Genomic DNA, 19,767 nt, shown 5'->3' with positions numbered 1-19,767 from the left:
GAGCGGAACCGGCCTCGTAGCACCTGCCCATGAGCATCCCACACTCTGCGCTCCAGGAGGCCACAGGGGGTCTGACGAGACCGCGAGCAGTCGCAATGAGGCCTGCATGACCCGCATCGGGTCATGGGGGCTGCCAGGATCCCCAGGCAGAGCTGCTGCCCTCCGGCAACATCCTCCAGCCTGGCCTGCATCCTGCTACAGGAAGTGGGGCCACCGGATGAGACACTCTAATTAACCGTACTGCTAGGGGCTTGAAGCAAGTCCATTCTGTGTCTTCAGCGACCCTGGAGGATCGTGCCCGTGACTGACTCCTGCCTGGACGATAGGCCACAGCCAGGCTCCCCATGTGGAGCCAGGCCAGTTAGGAATGCTGTTAATCCGGGTGCGCCCAGACACGTTGGCGGCCACACATAACTCAGCCTCAGACGCGCCACGGAAAGCCCAGGACAACGGAAGTGTCTCCTCACCTCTCATGCTAGAGACGTTAGTTTGCATCCGGCAGACCAGCGGAGGCCAGAAGCAGTGGTGGCCTCAGCAGCCGCCTGATGTGGACACAGCTCAGGGGCTCATTTTCTCAAGTTTTTGTTAACGAGGCTGGGTGGGGCATGGCAGATTCAACGTCCGCTCCATTTAGAGCCGTTGCTGGAGTCCGTGAACGCGGTGAGGCTACAAGGAATCCTGTCAGTTTAAAGGTGAACTTTGTTCTATTAAGTAAAGACTCTCCAGTCCTGGAGGTAGGGGCTCCTGGCTGCTTTCTCCAAGTCCTTAGGTTGAGCTTTTTGTTGGTCGGTGGTTAAACTGAGGGTGATGACGGCAGTCTGGATAAATCGGCCCGATGCCCCCCACACAGGAGTCAAGAGATAAGAGGATCCTTCCAAGTTTCCAAGGTGTCCCCTTCCCACCACGGGGGGCGGGGGGGTTGCCCTCTATCTGCAAGCACAAGACGGCGATCGGTGCAACCAGTCCCTGTCCCTGCTGCGTCCTCTGTTCCCCGGCTTGCCCGTGCCTCACGCACGCCATCAGCCCAGACACCTGTCTGGGTGGCTCGGTGGTTTCTATGCCTTGTGCTAGCCCCCCCAATGTGTGGGTCAGACCAGGATGTCCCCTTATACACATGGTCTCTACCATCGCTCTCCATAACTGCTCACATCTGTCACGTGAGAAGGTGAGCGGTCCCCGCTCCCCAGCTCCTCTTCGCTACTCGCCAATTCCTGCAGCCCCGTTTCCCAGGGGGAGACATGGGAGAAGAAAAAGTGGGGAGGGTTCATTGTGTGGTCTGGGTCCCTTACAGCCAATCTACGTCTATCCCCCACCCCAGAATTCATAAAAAACATTCCGTTTATAGGGAAGGTAAGTCCCGAACTGCCTGCCTTATGTGTGTGCTCCCCTGGGAGCTCAGCTTCAGTAGCCCCACTTTGTTTTCAGTGTTTCTCAGAGTTCATTTTATTGTTAATAGCACCTGCTTCTTGGGGGTCGGCAGTGGCCGACATATGCAACACAACAAATAACAATCTGTTTACATAGGTGAGTAATATGTGTGTTTTAGAAAGATCCCTCTGGTATTAGAATGGGGGATAAATTGGAGAGATAGAAAACTCAAAACAGAGATTTGAAAGCTATTGTAGGAATCTGGATGAGACATTTTGAGGACCTGTCCGAGGGTTAGATCAAAGTGGGAAATGCCCGACAGCATCCGTGTCATTGACCTTGTGCAGGGCATGGTTGACGACATCCTTTTAGGTTAGGAAAGCCAAGAAGTTGAAACGGAATCTTCCACAGGCTTTTTCCTCCTCCTGCTAGAGTTGGGACTAAAATTTTGTTGACTGACAGATCTGTAGTCTGCTGATTTTACAGTAATTGTGCTTATTTACTTTATTCCTTACAAACTGTATGTTTTCCATTTTTTATCCTAGTGAATATGTAAATGGAAAATTTTCAACTTATTGCTTCTTTTAAAAAAAAAAATCTTTTCACTTTGAAATAGATTCACTGGAAGTTGGAAAATAGTGGAGAGAGGTCCAGCTTACAGCTTCCGCTCAGTTCCCCCGTCATTACATTGTCCACAACCCAGACACTGGCATTGGCACATGTGTGTCCCTGGCCCCATGCCCCATGCCCTGTGTGCGGATTTGCGGAGCTGCCACAGCAACAGACATGCAGGACTGGCCCATGGCCACATGGCCACAGCTGCCCGCCGCCCCCCACCCCCGACTGCCCCCAGCACCTCCGGCCACCGTCTGGTCTCTTGTCTCCCCCTTACACGGGAACCAGACTGGCTTCAAGCAGCATAACGCCTTGGAATTCCATCGAGCTGTTGCCCGTACTGATAGTTTGATCCTTTCTGTAAGCACCACGCGGTATGGACGTGCCACAGTTTGTGCAACCCCTCATCCGCGGGAGGAGCTGGGGCTGCATTCAGGGTAGAGCGGTTCTGAACGGAGCTACTAGGAACACGTCTAGGAGAAATGCCAGAAGCGTGATCGTTGAGTCATACAGTAAGTGTATGCCGGGTTGTAGAGAAAATGCCAGTGCTCCACAGTGGCCGAGTCTGAGGAATCCAGCTTCCGCGTGTCCTTGCAAACACACGGGACGTCGCACGTGTCTCCACGGGCCACTCTGCACCTGAGCGTCCTTTTGGTTTAACATCTCTGTAGCACTGGCACATTTTCTAAATGGATTTTTCGATTTTTCTCTTTGCCGAGCTTTGAGAGCTGTCTGTTCTAAAGAGGAGTCCTCTGTCCGATATATGGATTGCAGATATTTTATCCCAGCAGTTACTTGTCATCCTCTGGACAGAATGTTTCTGTTTTAATTTTGGTGAAGTCCAGTTTGTCAAATTTGTTTTTCTTTCTCGGATATGCTTCTCTTGTCAAGTCTGTGAACATGGCCCTGGATCCTGGAGACTTTCTCCTATGCATTCTTCTAAGAGCAGCATAGTCCCATCTTTTACCCTTCATTCCACAGCCCACTTTGACTTAGTTTTGTGTAAGGCATGAGGCTTACGTCCAGGTTCGTGTTGTATAACCAGTCGCTGCACACCCTTTGTTGAAAACGTTTCCTTCCTCTATCACTTTTGCACCTTTGTGAAAAGCTAGTTGACTGTGCTTGTGTGGGTTTGTTTCCGGCTTCTCTGTCCCGTTCTGTTGACCGACATGCCTGACCCTCTGCCAAGACCCTAGTCCTGACGACTGTCACTACCTAATCAGTCTCACAGTCAGGTAGAGAGGTCCCACCCACTCTATTATTTTGCAAAATTGTTTTAATCAGCCTTTCTATATAAATTTTAGAAGAAGCTTGTCTGTATCTACAAAAGAAAAATCATACTGCAATTTTGGGGCATCACATTAAACTGTATATCATTTTGGCAGAGAATTGACATCTTTACCATGTTGTCTTCCAATACAAGATTGCAGTATATCTGGCCTTGCCGATATTTCACTACATCTTATGCCTTCTTAATACTTTTCCCCTTCTCAGGAATCATTTTTATATGGGTCTATCCAAGATCCTGGAAGCAACCACTCTTGTCACGGATATGCAAGAGGATCTCTTGATTCTTGGCCCACAGATAGAACAAAAAACAAAGGTATGTCTGGTTTGAAATCTCGTTTAAATATTTTATGGTGTAATACAGAGCAGTGTTGGGAAGCAGAGGCTCTCATAGTTGGTGAACATGGATTAGGATTCCAGCTTTGTTAGCATGCAGCAGGTAGCCCTGTTGGCCTCAACTTTCTTATCTGTAAAATGGGCAAGACAATAACAATAGTGACAGCATCACAGTGTAAGCACTCAGTGTGACAGCAGACCCACGACTAGTTGTAAAAGCTCACCTAGCATAATTCTGCCGCTGTTAGTTACATCAACCTGATGTAGCTCGTGTGGTAGCTTGCAGTCTGCAGTGTGTTCTAAAACTCGACGTGTGTCGGAGGACATGATATTGGCTGTATTCATCCTTTCCAGTTTAGTCTGTTCAACAAATACATTTCAGGATGATTTTGGTAAATTTTATAATAATGAAATGAGCTTTATGAATTTTTCTTGAAACAAATTTCTCTTTAAAGAAGAGATAGCGTGTCTCTTAAAATTCATTCTCAAAAGAACCGTGTGTCTCAGGAAAAGGAAGCCCTAATGGAAAAACTGGAGAAAGATTCACAAGTGGTGGAGAAGGTCCAGATGCTTGTTAAACAGGATGAAGAAATTTTGGCCGAAGAAGTAAGAATAGTGGAAGAGTATGCTCAGGTAAATAACCGATGACAATTATTTGGAGATTTGCAAAATGATTCCCCACTTCTTCATGTGAGAATTATTTGTAGTATCATTTCCTGTGGAATGTTCAGCCTAGTTGATAAAAATGTGGTTTTCATTTTTGATAGTCGAGGACAGTTTCTTTCAACTTTGTAACTCATCACTGATAATGTCATGAATATTTTTAACGTTGCTATCAATTGGTATAAACTGGCATTTCAGGATTTCTTGGGCAGTGAATACTTTTAGATGTGTGTGAATTGAGAGCATTCACTAACCAGTTTTCTACCAATGTCTTCCTTATAGAGTTGTTTTCTGATATTTATATTTTCATTAATGTCAATAGTTTTTGCAAACTCAGCCAGAACCTTGACTTTTTCCAATGTGATTATATGATGCCTTCTTCTTTGTGAATTGGATTATTAAACAGAAAAGAGCCAGATCATTACCTCTATCCTAAATGTATTTTTTTCCTCTTAATAAATTATTGCTTTTGGGGTAATCTGAACATTTTCATCACATTTTGCTCCTCTAACAAAACAATCTCTATTGATTTTAACACTTAATCACTTCTGTTTTATAGCCCACAAAGTTTTGTCTTAATTATTTGTAATTTGTCCCCTGGCCGAGCGCCTTAATGTCACCTGCCCAAGAAAGCCGGAACAGAGGACAGCAAAAGTATTTCTACAAGGCATTCCTAATTGAGATAGCTTGCAGTAATTTAATTATACAGACAGGTGACTCTGTGCGGACCCCAAACATGTCCCCGGCCATTCCAGCGACACCTGACCCGAGAGGAAACCTGATTGCAGTTACAGTGTCTAACTTCTACAAGCGTAGCAAAGACACATGGCCCTGCCAACATTGGCGGAGCTCCTTCCAGGGCCCGGGGGTAGGCCTGGGCCACTGAGGGGGGCTCTTAAGCTTAGGCTTCATTAGCTGAGCAGTGATCCTCTGTCCCGGGACCATCCCTTGAAAGGCTGTTGTTACTGCCCACCGAGTCTGATGGAGAAGGCCGGAACCACACACAGCTTCTCCTCAGGGATGGAATAAGGCACTGCCTTTAGGACTCCAGCACACATGCCCGGCAGTGTAAGTAATGCGCATCCTAAAAAGGTCAAATCTACTTTCCAAGTTCAAAATATGAAAATGTGGGCACCTGGGTGGCTCAGTCGTTAAGCGTCTGCCTTCGGCTCAGGTCATGATCCCAGAGTCCTGGGATCGAGCCCCGCATGGGGCTCCCTGCTCTGCGGGAAGCCTGCTTCTCCCTCTCCCACTCCCCCTGCTTGTGTTCCCTCTCTTGCTGTGTCTCTCTCTGTCAAATAAATAAAATCTATCAGTGTATGGTGTGCAACCTTGTGCACTCATACACGTTTGGGGGCCCCTAACTTTGTTGCAGGAAACTGCCCATGAAGTAAAAAGCGTGCTGCCGGCTCTAGAAAAGGCGGTCGTGGCTCTGAGCGCCCTGGATAAAGCGGACGTCGCTGAGCTGAGGTAGGTCACCTGAGTTCGTTTGGAGCTGGCAAAGCTCAAAATAAAACATAAACACGTAGCAAGAGTGACCAAGTATTCTGTTATTTTTAGACTGAGTCGTTCTTAGCCATCTCAGTGACTTTATGCGTGTTACATACTGTGTGTCCTCCGCGTTGTTGCACCATCAGCCGTACGGCACGTCAGTATCTTATGTCACCTCGAGAAAGGAAAGCTCCTGCCAACCAAACTGCATGCTGCGCAAGAAGAAATGAGACTCTCCAAGGTCCAGAGCCTGATCCCGATGTTTCTAGTTTGAATCTCTGGGTGAGATGCTCTTGACTGGCATTCATGGCCCAACAGACAAAAAGACTTTGCTGTCACCTCTCAGATGTGTTGAGTTGTCCATTATTTACCGGAAGTAGTATTTCCTATTAAAGATGCAGAAGTAGGCCAATCTACAGTGACATTTGCCACACGTGCTTAACTCTGGTGACAAGAAGAGAAGAGGACAAACAAGCTGTCTTTAATCAGTGTGCCTCTCCGGGGAGCGCCACGGTGCCGAAGCCGCTCCTTCAACTACATGAAGGGCAGACATGGAAGAGAGAGACAAGCAAGAGGAACAGAGCAGATTCTCGACCTCTCTCGCCTGTTTGACCTCATTCACCGGAATGCGTTTTCACACATTCGTGCAGCAGAGACGCTGAGTGCGCTGCGCCCTGGGCCCCAGTCTGGCCACGGAAGTGGGAGGGTTACCAGTTGCCAGTGGCATGGAAGCAGAGAACTGAGCGGATTTGCACGCACACCAGGAAGGTGTCTCAAGGAAGGGTGTTGTAAGCAGGAGACATGGAAAGCACAAAAGTCTGAAGGCAGAAGTGTGCTTTGTGGGCCTGGGGAACTTCCCACGCCAGGGGGGCTGTGGCCCATGAGCATGAGGGGATGGCCATGGTCCCCACGGGCGAAGTGGCAGTGTCCATGCCACCCCAGCATCACCCACCCTGTGCCTCATGCCTTCATTCCAGAAGTTCTGTTCTCTCAGTTTTTCTCTGGCGGATATTCCCGAGAGAGGGGTCAGTGCAAATGCCTGTGAGCCTCATTTCTGAGGGCAGTGTGTGACCTGGGTAAGCTCACAGGCTCTGCTCCAAGCTTCCCAGGCTGGAACCCAGGCATTGCCTCTCTGTGTCTCAGCTTCCCTTTTATGCAACAGGGATAACAGGTGATCAGAGGACTGGATGAGTTAAAACATGTCAAGTGCTTGGAACAGTCTCTGGCAAGGATTCAAGTTATTTCAATGCAAAGAGGTTTCCTTGGATCAAGCAGGCCCACTCCCCTTCCCTGGCTAAAAAAACCTAGCCTTTCCAGGGATTCCCTCCATATGCCTTGGGGGTTTTTTGTTTGTTTTTTAGGATTCTCCCTTGCGATATTGCTAATGTGCATTTCACTTTGATTCCACCGCCAGAGAAATGGGACACCTTACGATAGGAATTGTTAGGATGCGTGGCAGAGACATCCAGCAGATACCCAGTCCAGCCCGTTCTCTTTCCTAGCTGCTATTTCCAGCGGCAAAGTGCAGAGGATTTCCCCATCACAGGATTAGCAGCATTAGCTGCTAGAAGAAGGAGGGAGATAGTAGAAAATACAGATTGGAGCAAACCAATAAATGTCTAAACCAAAGGACTCCTGTGGAGTAATTAGGCCTTTAAAGCAGATTTCCAGGGTAGGTAGGTCTTGCTTTGAATCAGGTATTTGTTTCTGGAAAGTGACATGTAGGTGGGACTATAGTCAATTGAATCTCTTTTCCCTTTAATTTACATTAAAAAATTATAGATAATATATTTTATCTTAATTTGACTATATTCCCATTATGTTTGCTTTAGAAAGAGTCAAATGTAGGCAAAATGGAAGAAAAGCTTGTTTCTGGAGCTCTCCTTTCTCCCCTGTAGACCTTATCTCTCTTTTCCTAGTTCCTCTGTTACAACCTTTCTCCTTATTTCATATAGTTTCAAAAACCATACTGATAGTTTCAGAAAAGCCATCTGATAAATTAGTTCTAAACAAAGTGTTAATGATTTAATTATTTGGTCCTGAAAAATATCTGTGTTTTAAAAGTAGACTGTAAAAGAGAACAAAGATTAACCTAAATGAATGAATCTCTAATGGTGAAATTAAGGCAGGGGGACTTTCTTGGTAACCTCTGTAGATAGTGTTGTGCACGTAAAGTTGGCTCCATTGCCTGCCTGCCTTTTGGGAAGTCTGTATGGTTTCATTTGGGGGAGACTCATTACCATGGATGGACCCATCCCTTTTGTTCCCAAGTCCCAAATGCTGTTGCATAGCAACCACCACCTTCATGGCCTTTCACCGAAACTTACTTCTTGTGACTGTTCTTCTGACCCCCTGGCTTTCCAGAGTTTGACCTTCTCATTAGCAGTGCAATGGTATGTCAGCTGATGAGGACACAGAGAAGAAGCTTCCAGTGTTCGGATAATCACACCCAAGAGACCCGTCCCCCACCGCCCGCCTGCCCTCCCTCCCGCACTCTGCTGTGTCCGTGATTTTATGGAGGAGTTTTAGGTCAGAGAGGACAAAAGTCAGAGGATGTTTTAAGGGGAGTGGCACAGTTGTGTCTGTCAAGTAGTCATTAGCACCTCTGCACTGGGATAAAACATGAGGGTTCTTGCTTTAAAGAACTCTGCAGTGAGTACTTTCATAATGAAAAGAATTAACCTCTAACTTAGCTGTTGTTCATATTTAAGTTTCATGCATGTCATCTTCCTAAAGCAGAGATACCCATATATTAAACATACCCAGATGTTTAAAAATACCCCAAACTGCCATAGCTAAGTAGTTACCCTCACGAACATGCCTGTTCAACATCTGTGTATATTGTCTTCCGAGACGGTTTCAGGGCGCATTTGACACCAGCTGTGAGGCTGATGAGGTTTCCACCACTTTTGCAGAGTGTACACGCGGCCTCCCTTCCTCGTGCTGACCGTCATGAATGCAGTCTGCATTCTTCTGCAGAAGAAACCTAACTGGGCTTCAGCAAAGTTGCTTCTTTCAGAAACTGGTTTCCTGAAAAAACTGGTTAACCTTGACAAGGACAGCATCCCCGAGAAGGTAAAAAGCCGACTCCTAATTAACGCATAACTGATGCATTCCATGCTCATAGCCTATAGGAGTCCAACAGAAGTGTTAAAATTGGCATTGTGCATTAGAATGGAAAGTCAGTGGTGCACGTTAAAAGATGAGAGAGTAAGCTCCACAACCAGACGTGGCAGGTTTGTTAGGTGTGCCGAGGAAAGCAGTGTGTCACCCACATCAGGGAAGGCCCTGTCTCAGAATCTCTTTAATGAGAGAATAGGCCAACAGAGGGTAGACTAAAGTAGACTGTAAAAGAGAACAAAGATTAACCTAAATGAATGAATCTCTAATGGTGAAATTCATTACACTAAGAAACTGCAAGGAGTGGATAAAAGTGTTTGAAATGTCTTAAAATTCAGATATAATTGGTATATAACATTAATTTCGGGTATACAATATAATGACTCAGTATTTGTATATATTGTGAAATGATCGCCATCGTAAGCCTAGTTATCATCCATCCCTACACAGTTACAAATATTTTTTCGTATGATAATAACTTTTAAGATCTACTCCATAACAACCTTCAAATACACAATATGATATTTTTAACTATAGTCATCATGCTGTACATTCCATCCCCAGGACTTATTTATTTTATAACTGGAAGTTTGAACCTTTTGACCCCCTTCACCATCCCTAACCCTCCCATCTCTGACAACCATCAATCTGTTCTCTGTATCTATGAGTTCAGGTTTTTGTTTTAGATTCCACAGATAAATGGTGTCATCTTTCTCTGACTTATTTCACTTAGCATAATGGCCTCAAGGCCCATCCATGTTGTCACAACTGGGAGGATTTCCTTCTTTTTTATGGCTGAATAATGTTGCATTGTGTGTGTGTGTGTGTGTGTATTTTTTCTTTATCCACTCATCCATCAGTGGACACTTAGTTTGCTCCCATGTCTTAGCTGTTGTAAATAATACTTTAATGAACAAAAGAATACATACATCTTTTCAAGTTAGTGCTTTTGTTTCTTTTGGATGCATACCCAGAAGTAGAATTGCTGGATCAATGGTAGTTCCATTTTTAATTTAATTGAGGAGCCCCCATACTTTCTTACATGATGGCTGCACCAATATATAATCCCACCAACAGTGCACAAGGGTTCCTTTTTCTCCACATCCTCGCCAACACCTGTTGTCTCTTGTCTTTCTGATCCTAGCCATTCTGACAGCTGCAAGGTGATATCTCACTGTGGTTTTGACTTCCATTTCCCTGATGATGAGTAACATTGAGCCCATTTTCATGCTCCTGTTGGCCATCTCAGTGTCTTCTTTGGAAAAATGTCTATTCAGATCTTCTGCCCATTTTTTAATCAGATTGGGTTTTGGGGGGGGGTTATTTTGTTTTGTTTTTGTTTGGGGTGTGTTTTGCTTGTTTGTTTTGCTATTGAGTGATAGGAGTTCTTTATATATGTTAGATATTAATCCCATCATACATATGGTTTGCAAATATTTTTTCCCATTCTGTAGGTTGCCTTTTCATTTTGCTGATAGTTCCTTTACTGTGTAGAAGCTTTTTAGTTTGATGTCCTATTTATTTATTTTTGCTTTTGTTTCCTTTCCTTTTGGTTTCAAATCCAAAATCATTGCCAAAATCAATGTCAAGGAGCTCACCACCTGTGTTTTCTTCTAGGAGTTTTATGGCTTCAGGTCTACATCCAAGTCTTTAATCCATTTTGAGTTATTTCTGTGTGTGATGTGAGATGGGGTCCAGCTTCATTCTTTTGCATGTGACTGTCAAGTTTTCCCAATACCATTTATTGTAGAGAATGTCCTTTCATCATTGTATATTCTTTTTTTTTAAAAGATTTTATTTATTTATTTGACAGAGAGAGATATAGCAAGAGAGGGAACACAAGCAGGGTGAGTGGGAGAGGGAAAAGCAGGCTTCCCACCAGAGCAGGGAACCCGATGTGGGGCTCAATCCCAGGACCCTGGGATCATGACCTGAGCCAAAGGCAGACGCATAACGACTGAGCCACTCAGGCGCCCTCGTCATTGTATATTCTTATTTATTTTTATTTTTTGGGGGGTAGGGGAGGGGCAGAAGGACTGGGAACCATGCCCACCATGGACTGGGAACTTGGGGGGGCCCAAATCTCAATTCCTGTTGTTTTCGGTCACCCAGTTTGTGGTAGTTTGTCACAATGCTCACAGAAAATGAATAGAACTGGATAATGTGTAGAGGCTAGAGGAATATCCAAACCAGCAGAAGCTGGGCTGAGAGCTCTGTGCAGGGGCAGCAGGTAGATTTGTGGATGCATATGTGGCACTGTCCTTGATTCATTCAATAACCTTCCAAGGGACATCATGAGACATGATGATAGCTTACAAGATCAACTCCTTCCTTCGTGTTTTGAAGTTGACATTGTAATAGGGAAGTCAGACATCAAACAGCTAATAAGACAATTAATTACTTACGATGATGATCTGTGCTATTAGGAAATACAGGGTAATATATGAACAAAGTTACTTTTTTAGCAGACTGTTAATGGTGACATCCATATTATTCCTGAATTAATGTAACAACTACTCACTCTCTGAAGCATTCATTCTTAGCAAAAATGATTCCCTGTGGTTTTGTTTAAATAGATCTTTCAAGCTAAAATAATAGCTCATCTAAAGAAATTATTAAAAGCATAACAGTATTTTAAGTAGTAATGAAAACACCAATAATAAGTTGATAATGGACCATCTGCCATCTAAATTATTCAGCAAAATGGTTCTGTCCTACCAGGCAAGAGAGCAAATGCCTGGTTGGAAAGGAAGAGAAAAGGAATCTCAGTCTGTGAGAGATTTTATTTTGATTATGGATCCCCAAAGTAGATGAGAAATAATATATACCCAACTGGAAACAAGGTTGTCTATGTAGATGAGGTGGGTGTGTGGGCCTGTGGCACAAGTAAGCCAGAGTGTCCTCGGGACCCCCGCGTGCCCGGGCCTCCCCGCCTCCACCACTGATGACACAGCCCTCTGACTAGGGACTGCCCTGCCGATATGCCCCTTGGGGATAGAAGGTGGGGGACGGTGTCTGTCTGTTCACACCTCAGGTGCGCAAGAGGGAGACGGCAGACCACCTTGCCCACCAAGTCCACAAAGTCCACCTGCTTACTCTTTGTTTTACAATGGAGGCCGTTTGGTGAAATTCCAGCAAAGCCACTGGGCCAACAATGGCAGTAACAAGATGGCTTCCCTCCTCTGCTGCCCGAGACGCCGTGTTCCCAGCTGTGGCTCTGAGTCTACGCATGAAGAGTAGCGGAGTATTTCTCATGGGAAATACAAGTTTATTTTAATGTGGACTGGGAAAAACTTTGGGTCAGTAACATTTCATTTTCTTGTAATACACGAATTGTGTTATCTCTAGGTTTTCACGAAGCTGAAAAAAATTTTAATCTTACCTGATTTCAACCCAAACAAGATTGCTCTCGTTTCTGTTGCCTGTTGCTCTATGTGCCAGTGGGTCATAGCTTTGAATAACTACCACGAAGTACAGAAGGTACGCTCTGTCCCCCGAGTGTCGGTAACAGCCCCGAAGTCAGACGAGAGCCCCAGAGATAATGCACACTTCACAAGGTGTACGTGAACTGCTGAAAATAATTCTCCTAGTGAAAACTACTTTAATCAAAGTTACTACACTAACAGATATCAATTTTATTTATTTTATTTTTATTATTATCTTTTTATTTTATAAGTATTTATATTTTTTATTTTTATTTTTTATGATTTTATTTTATTTATGGCAACTATGCTCTTGTTTTATTTGCTGGTTTTCATGTTTCACCATATTAAATTACTGGATATCCCTCTTTTTTTTTTTTTAAAGATTTTATTTATTTATTTGAAAGAGACACAGAGAGGGAACACAAGCAGGGAGAGTGGGAGAGGGAGAAGCAGGCTTCCAGCAGGGAGCCCGATGCAGGGCTCAATCCCAGGACCCTGGGACCATGACCTGAGCTGAAGGCAGACGCTTAACGACTGAGCCATCCAGGCGCCCCTGGATATCCCTCTTGTACACATAATTCTAGGAAAGCCGATTGTAAGAATTGACACTTAACAAATGTCTTTCAAACATAAGGGACATTTTTAACAGTGAACTTGACATTTTTTAACACTTAAATGTTGTGGCATTCTTTTTTAGGTGGTGGGCCCTAAGCAAATCCAAGTAGCTGAAGCTCAAAATGTCCTCAAAATTGCACAACAAAGGTTGGCCGAGAAACAAAGAGGTTTGCAGCTGGTAAGACATTTGTTTGCTTGTTAAGCTTGCAACAGCTTTCTGTGAAGTAGTCAGAAACACCAAGAAAAGGTCATTACCTCAGTAGAGTCATCAGTTTAGGATAAAATGAGGATAATAATAAAGGTAGTGAAGAGACTGTGATTGAGTAAATAATACAGGGACTATATGTAAAGGTGACTTCCACATAATAAAACACTCAATAATGCTAATTATTACCGTGTCATTAATATATTAATTTACCATTTCACCAGATTTCTCCCAGGAGAGCTTTGTGACTTCTGTCTACCAAAGGCTTACCCAATATCAATCTGTGATCTTAAAAAACTGTCCTTAACCTGTTTGTATCAATTACTCTGTTGTTTTGTGGAGACATGGTTATTTCTTAAACCTCTCGGTATGAAGTTAAAACAGGGATATCATTATGAGAGCGAGGTCGCCAGCCCACACACAGGCATTCTGAGAGGGGGTGACCCAGCAGGGAAATGCAGCCCAACTTCTTGGTGTCTTGTGTTTGCGTGGATGGTCTCTCTCCCTACCCCCGCCCCCATTCTGATGTAGCTATCCACATTGTAAAATGTGGGGATTTCACTTAAAATTTGAATTTCAGTCTTCACTTGAAAATTCAGAAGATCTGGCAGCCATGGGCTGGCACTCTCACTTGGCTATAAGAAGCCCCCAACTCACTTCAAACATTTATGTCACCTGCCTGCCCCCTAGGCATTTCTTGCAAACTCAGCTGTATAAAGAGTATTGGACATTTTTGGAGAAAATTAACAAATTTTTACTGAATGTATTTTATATTGATATATCATTTTATTGCTAATTCTTTGTTGCCACTTACGATGTACGTATATAGTCATATTTAGAGATGTGTTGCTTAGTAGCTAACATTTATGGAGCGTATACTGTGTTCCAAGTGCCACATGGAGGCTTTATACAGTCTTTCGAAGTCTATCCTCAAGTCAGCTTTCAGAAGGAGATGTTTCCAAGGGAGAAAACTAAAGTCAAAGATTCAGTAAATTTGTCCAACACCTTGAACCTCTAAGTGGTGCCCACGCTCTAACCCAGGCCTGTCTAACTCAAAATCACTTACCTGCTCCACTAAAAACACTCCTCTGCATGAGTGATACGCAAACCATCCAGTAGCTGGTGTGGCCCAGATGCCAACCAGTCATAGAGCAGCGTGGGGTCTTGGAGGCCACCCTCGAAGACGGAATAGTGGGGAGAGGGCCGGGGCAGGCAGTGGCAGGGCTGGGGGTGCTCTCCAGGGCATGGCACAGGACAACGTAGCAACCACTGCAGAAATAGTTCGGTATTTTAACAACTGGCATGGCTCCATCAGCCTGTTTCTGTCCCACACACAAGTTAATGAAAGGAGCAGACCCAGGAAAGGAAAAAGTTTGCTTCATAATTTAAAAAAAAAAAATTACACATTATACAACTTGGTAAACAGGGAGTTTGAGAAGAAATACAGTTGACCTTTGAACAACACGGGCTAGAACAGCAAGTCCGCTTTTACCTGGATTGTTTTCAGTAAATACAGCACACCACTGTAAATGTATTTTCTCTGCCTTATGATTTTCTTAATGACATTTTCTTGTTTCTACCTTGCTTTATTATAAGAATATAGTATATTCTTATACTATATATAAGTATATAATATATAGTATATGCAACATACAAAATACGCTTTGTGTTATCAGTAATACTCAATAGCAGGCTATTAGTAAATAAGTTTTGGGGAGTCAAAAGTTATATGTGGATTTTCAGCTGCATGGGGGGTTGGCACCCCTAACCCCTGTTTTGTTCAAGGCTCACCTGTAATTTTTAATTTAATGGAAATGTCCATTTGTTGTTTTTCAATAATTATTAGAAATTCTATGTAAATAAATTTAAAAACCTGAATGATGTGCCCGGTTTTCAGGAAATTCTTAGTCACTAAAAGTCAACTAAAAATAAACTCAAAAGCCTAAACAAGCAAAAGTCAGAGCTTTCAAAGGTCTGAGATAGAACAATCAGACAGCAGATAAGGAAAGAGAGGAATGAAGAGCACAGAGAACCAGTGAAACCTACAGACACTACGGAACACTCCACCCAACAGCAGAACACACAGAAAGGGTCTTCATGGATGCTTAAAGGCAGATATCCTATAAAGTATCTTCTCTGACCACATGGAATGAAGTTTGAGAAACCAAGAACAGAGGAAAACTGGAAAATTCACAAATACATGAAGATCAAATAATAAACTCCAAAGCAATCAATGGGTCAAAGAAGAAATCATAAGGTAAGGTCAAAAATACTTAGAGACAAATGAAAACAGAGCACAATGTGTCTAAACTTATGGCATGTAGCAAAAGCAGTGCTCAGAGGGACATTCATAGCTATAAATTGCTACATTAAAAAGAAGAAAGATCTCAAATCAACAACCTCACTTTATACATTAAGGAACTAGAAAAAGAACAAACTAAACCCCAAATATAGCTGATGGAAGAAATAATAAATATTAGAGCAGAGGTAAACAAAATAATCAAAAGATAAGAGAAAATCAGTGAAACCAAAAGTTGGTTCTTTGAAAAGATCACCAACATTCACAAACCATTAACTTAGATTCCTAAAGATTCCACCAAAAAAACTGGTAGAATAACCAAAGCCAGTAAAGTTGCAAAATGCAAAATCAATATATAAAAATCACTTGTGTTTCTATACACCAACAACAAACTATCTGAAAAAGAAATTAAGAAAACAATCACATTGACAATTGTGTCAAAAAGAATAAAATGCCTAAGAATAAATTTAATCAAGGAGGTGAAAGACCTGTACTCTGAAAACTGTAAGACATTGATGAAAGAAAAGGAATAAGACACAAATGAATGGAAAAAGAGTCTGTGCACATGGCTAGGAAGAGTTAATATTGTAAAATGTCTATACTACCCAAAGCAAGCTACAGATTAAAAGCAATCTCCATCAAAATTCCAAGGCATTTTGCACAGAAATAGGACAAACAATCCTAAAATTTGTATGGGGCCACAAAATTTGTTATCTTTTGTTTTTTTGATGATACCTGTTCTAACAGGTGTAAGGTGATATCTCTGGTTTTAATTTGAATCATCTCTGATGATCAGTGATGTTGAGTATCTTTTCATGTCTGTTGGCCATCTGTATGTCTTCTTTGGAAAAATGTTTAGTTCCTCTGCTCATTTTTTTAAAGGTTTATTATTTATCTATTTAGAGAGAGAGAGCACGCATGGGTGGGGGGAGGGGCAGAGGGAAAGGGAGAGAGAATCCCAAGCAGACTTTTCGCCAAGCACAGAGCCTGATGTGGGCCTCCATTCCACAACCCTGAGATCATGACCCGAGCCTAAATCAAGAGTCGGACACTTAACCAACTGAGCCACCCAGGTGCTCCATCGTCTGCTCATTTTTTAATCAAATGGTTTGGTTTTTTGTTACTGAGTTGTAGAAGTTCTTATATATTTTGGATATTAGCCTCTTATCCAACTGTTTTACAAAACTGTTCTCCCATTTTGTAGGTTACCCTTTCATTTTCTTCCCTTTCATTTTGTTAATTGTTTATTTTGCTCTGCAGAAACTTTGAAGTTTGATGTACTCCCAATTGGTGATTTTTGCTTTTGTTGTGGATGCTTTTGGTGTTATATCCAAAAAATCATCACCAAGACCAATATCAAGCAGTTTCTTCCCTACATTTTCTACTAGGAGTTTTATGGTATCAGTTTTATGGTATTTTGATTTATTTTGAGTTAATTTGTGTGAGTGGTATAAGGTAGGAGTCCATTTCCATTGTTCTGCATGTTTTCCCAGCACCTTTTGTTGAAGAGACTGTCCTCTACCCGCTGGGTTGTCTTGGGTCCCTTTGTTGAATATTAGTTGACCATATATGCCAGGATTTGATCCTGGGCTCTCTATTCTGTTCCATTAGTCTGTGTGTCTATTTTATGGCGGTACCATACTGTTTTTATTATTGTATAGAAATGCCACTGATTTCTGGATATTGATCTTATATCCTGCAACTTCACTAACATTGTTGATTAGTTCTAACAGTTTTTTTGGTTGAGTCTTTGGGATTTTCTATATACAAAAGCATGTCATCTGCAGATAGTGACACTTTTACTTAATTTCTTTCTGATTTGGGTGCTGTTTATTTCTTTGTCTTGCCTGATTGCTCTAATCAGGACTTCCAATACTATAGTGAGTAAGAATGATGACAGTGGGCATCCTTATCCTGTTCCTGATCTTAGAGGAAAAACTCCCAGTTTTCCCCGTGGAGTATAATGTTAGCTATGGGTTTGTATTAACTGCCCTTTATTATCTTAAGGTTTGTTCCTTCTATACCCAATCTGTTGATGTTTTTTATCATGAAAGGATATTGTATTCTGTCAGATGCTTTTTCTGCATTTATTACGATGATCACGTGACTTTTATCATTCTCTTAATATGATGTAACATATTTATTGATTTGCATATGTTAAACCATCCTTCCATCCCAGGGATAAATCCTACATGGTCGTGGTGTACAACTCTTTTAAAGTGTTCTTAACTGACTGAACCACCCAGGCGCCCCTCTTTTAATGTGTTCTTGAATTCAGTTTGCTGGTATTTTGTTGAGAATTTTTGCATCTATATTCATCAAGGATATTAGTCTATAGTTTTATTTTTCAGGTCAGTTATTTTATTTTTCTGTGGTTTGGAATAGATAATTCTGTTTATTTATTTTCCTTGACTCTCTGTGTTGATCTCTGTGCATTTGATAAAATAATCACCTCTCCCTATCCTGACAGAATGGTCTTGTGTAAGATATAAAAACCTCCTCAGTCCAGCCTGAGCTCCTGCTTTTCTCCCACACCATGGCAGTGCCCAGGCAGCCTTGTTTGTTCTTAGAGGCTCCCAGAATTCAGAATTAGTGTCCCAAAGGGGAGCATGTGAGTGAGCACCTAGATCAGGCTCCCTGGAATCCTGTGTAAGTAGTTTTTTTCAGGGACAGATTGGGAGATGGGTGTTTCTGTCTGAGCCCTCGGCACTGAGCCAGTTAAGAACCGTTTCTTGGTTTGCTGTAGTTCTATGGGACCCACAAACACAAGCCACCAGAGACAGGTGCTCAAGTGGTATATCCTCTGGGCCACCGCCACCAACACCGGGGCACCTACCAGCCTCCCAGGTCCCTGGGGAGGATCACAGTCAACCCCTAAACGTGCGATAAACTAAAAGCCTGACCCGCAGGCTGCAGCCTCTTTCAAATAGCTGGGAGACAGGCATTTCTATCTGCCTCCTCTATGCTGAGCCCTGGGGTGCTGAGGCGGGGGCGTGGGGGGAGCCAGTTAGAAAGTATTTGCTCCAGTCGGGATGCAAGCACTCTTGGCTTTCACTCTTAAAAGTTGAGACACTAGAGGTTGGGTTCAAAACCTTTGCCCTCAGGGGGAAGCTGGAGTTGTGAGTTCTCCTGTTTGTGTCACTGTGCCAGGGGTGAGGATTATGGTGAGAGTGTGTCTCAGCCTTTCCTGTTGGGATGTGAGGACTCTTCATTGGCCCAGTGTGTCGGAGTTGCTCAGCTAGTTTCTGGATTTCTTTCATGGGGAATTGTTCCATGCGTAGCTGTAGGTTTGGTGCATCCGCAGGCGCAGGTGAGTTCAGATGCCTCCTCCGTCGCCACCTTGGACAAGAGCTCCTCCCTATTACATATTCTTTCATGCTTGGTGTATTCGATTTTGGTATTTACTCCAGTTCTCCTGATATTCATAATTTTTTTGTGTATTTTTTGTATTTTCATTCATTTACCCAACAAATTCTTATTTATAATATTGTCCATTTGTTTTTCCTATTATCAAGTGGTAGGACAGAAAAAAGTAAACTCTAAATTTCAGTCAGAACCGTACTTATTAATAGGCTACATTCCCTTCCAGCTCGCAACCAGGGCCTTCACGAGAAGTTTCTAATATTTTAACTCATTGAACTCAAAAAAGTGTATTTGAAATGTATATAAAATGTTAATGGATACACTTAGTGTTTTAAAAGTGACTGTAGTAGTTAACTCCACTGGTTTGAAGCCCTTCGTTGAGATTTTCTTCTCACTCAGTTATGTTTAAAAAAATAGGTCTTTTATTCACCTGGGCCCTAATATAAAAAATATTTCCAAAAAATCTAGGGAACTTTAGGGGAAATAAATAATGCCACAACATATGATATCACATGAGCATTCATTAAAAATGTTCCTTTGGGGAACATAGTGCCTATCATAAAAGGAAATTTCATGGGTTTACATGAAAAGATGTTCAGCATCACTCATTGTTGACCTCGGAGAGTCGCCAACAGGTGTTGGCGAGGATGTGGAGAGAGGTGAACCCTCATGCTCTGTTGGTGGGAATGCAAACTGGGTGCAGCCATTGTGGACAACAGTATGGATCAGTGGTACTGAACACTGCCATATGATCAGTAATTCCACTACTGGTTATTTACCCAAAGAATGTGAAAACACTAACTGGAAAACATACATGAACCCCGATGTTTATAGCAGTGTTATCTACAATAGCCAAGATATGGAAGCGGCCCAAGTGTCCATCGACTGATGAATGGATAAAGAAGATGTGGTATATATACTATAAAATATTACTCAGCCATAAAAAATGAAATCTTGCCATTTGCAACAACGTGGATGGA

The 19,767-nt window shown here is 42.7% G+C and overlaps 1 protein-coding gene across 1 annotated transcript in view; it reads left to right on the top strand.

Moving 5' to 3' along the window:
- Positions 1 to 19,767, top strand: part of DNAH14 (dynein axonemal heavy chain 14) — a 325,270-nt gene that overhangs the window by 230,070 nt on the left and 75,433 nt on the right. The window contains exons 60-65 of the mRNA XM_044916203.1: positions 3,478 to 3,586; positions 4,114 to 4,239; positions 5,645 to 5,739; positions 8,676 to 8,835; positions 12,229 to 12,360; positions 13,003 to 13,098. Coding sequence (XP_044772138.1) covers positions 3,478 to 3,586; positions 4,114 to 4,239; positions 5,645 to 5,739; positions 8,676 to 8,835; positions 12,229 to 12,360; positions 13,003 to 13,098 — 718 coding nt within the window. The remainder of the gene's footprint in view (positions 1 to 3,477; positions 3,587 to 4,113; positions 4,240 to 5,644; positions 5,740 to 8,675; positions 8,836 to 12,228; positions 12,361 to 13,002; positions 13,099 to 19,767) is intronic.

The sequence above is a fragment of the Neomonachus schauinslandi genome, chromosome 6 (genome assembly GCF_002201575.2).
Source record: "Neomonachus schauinslandi chromosome 6, ASM220157v2, whole genome shotgun sequence".
NCBI lineage: Eukaryota > Metazoa > Chordata > Mammalia > Carnivora > Phocidae > Neomonachus > Neomonachus schauinslandi.
The sequence above is the reverse complement of the archived record's forward strand: the minus strand, read 5'-3'. Positions and strand labels throughout refer to the sequence as shown.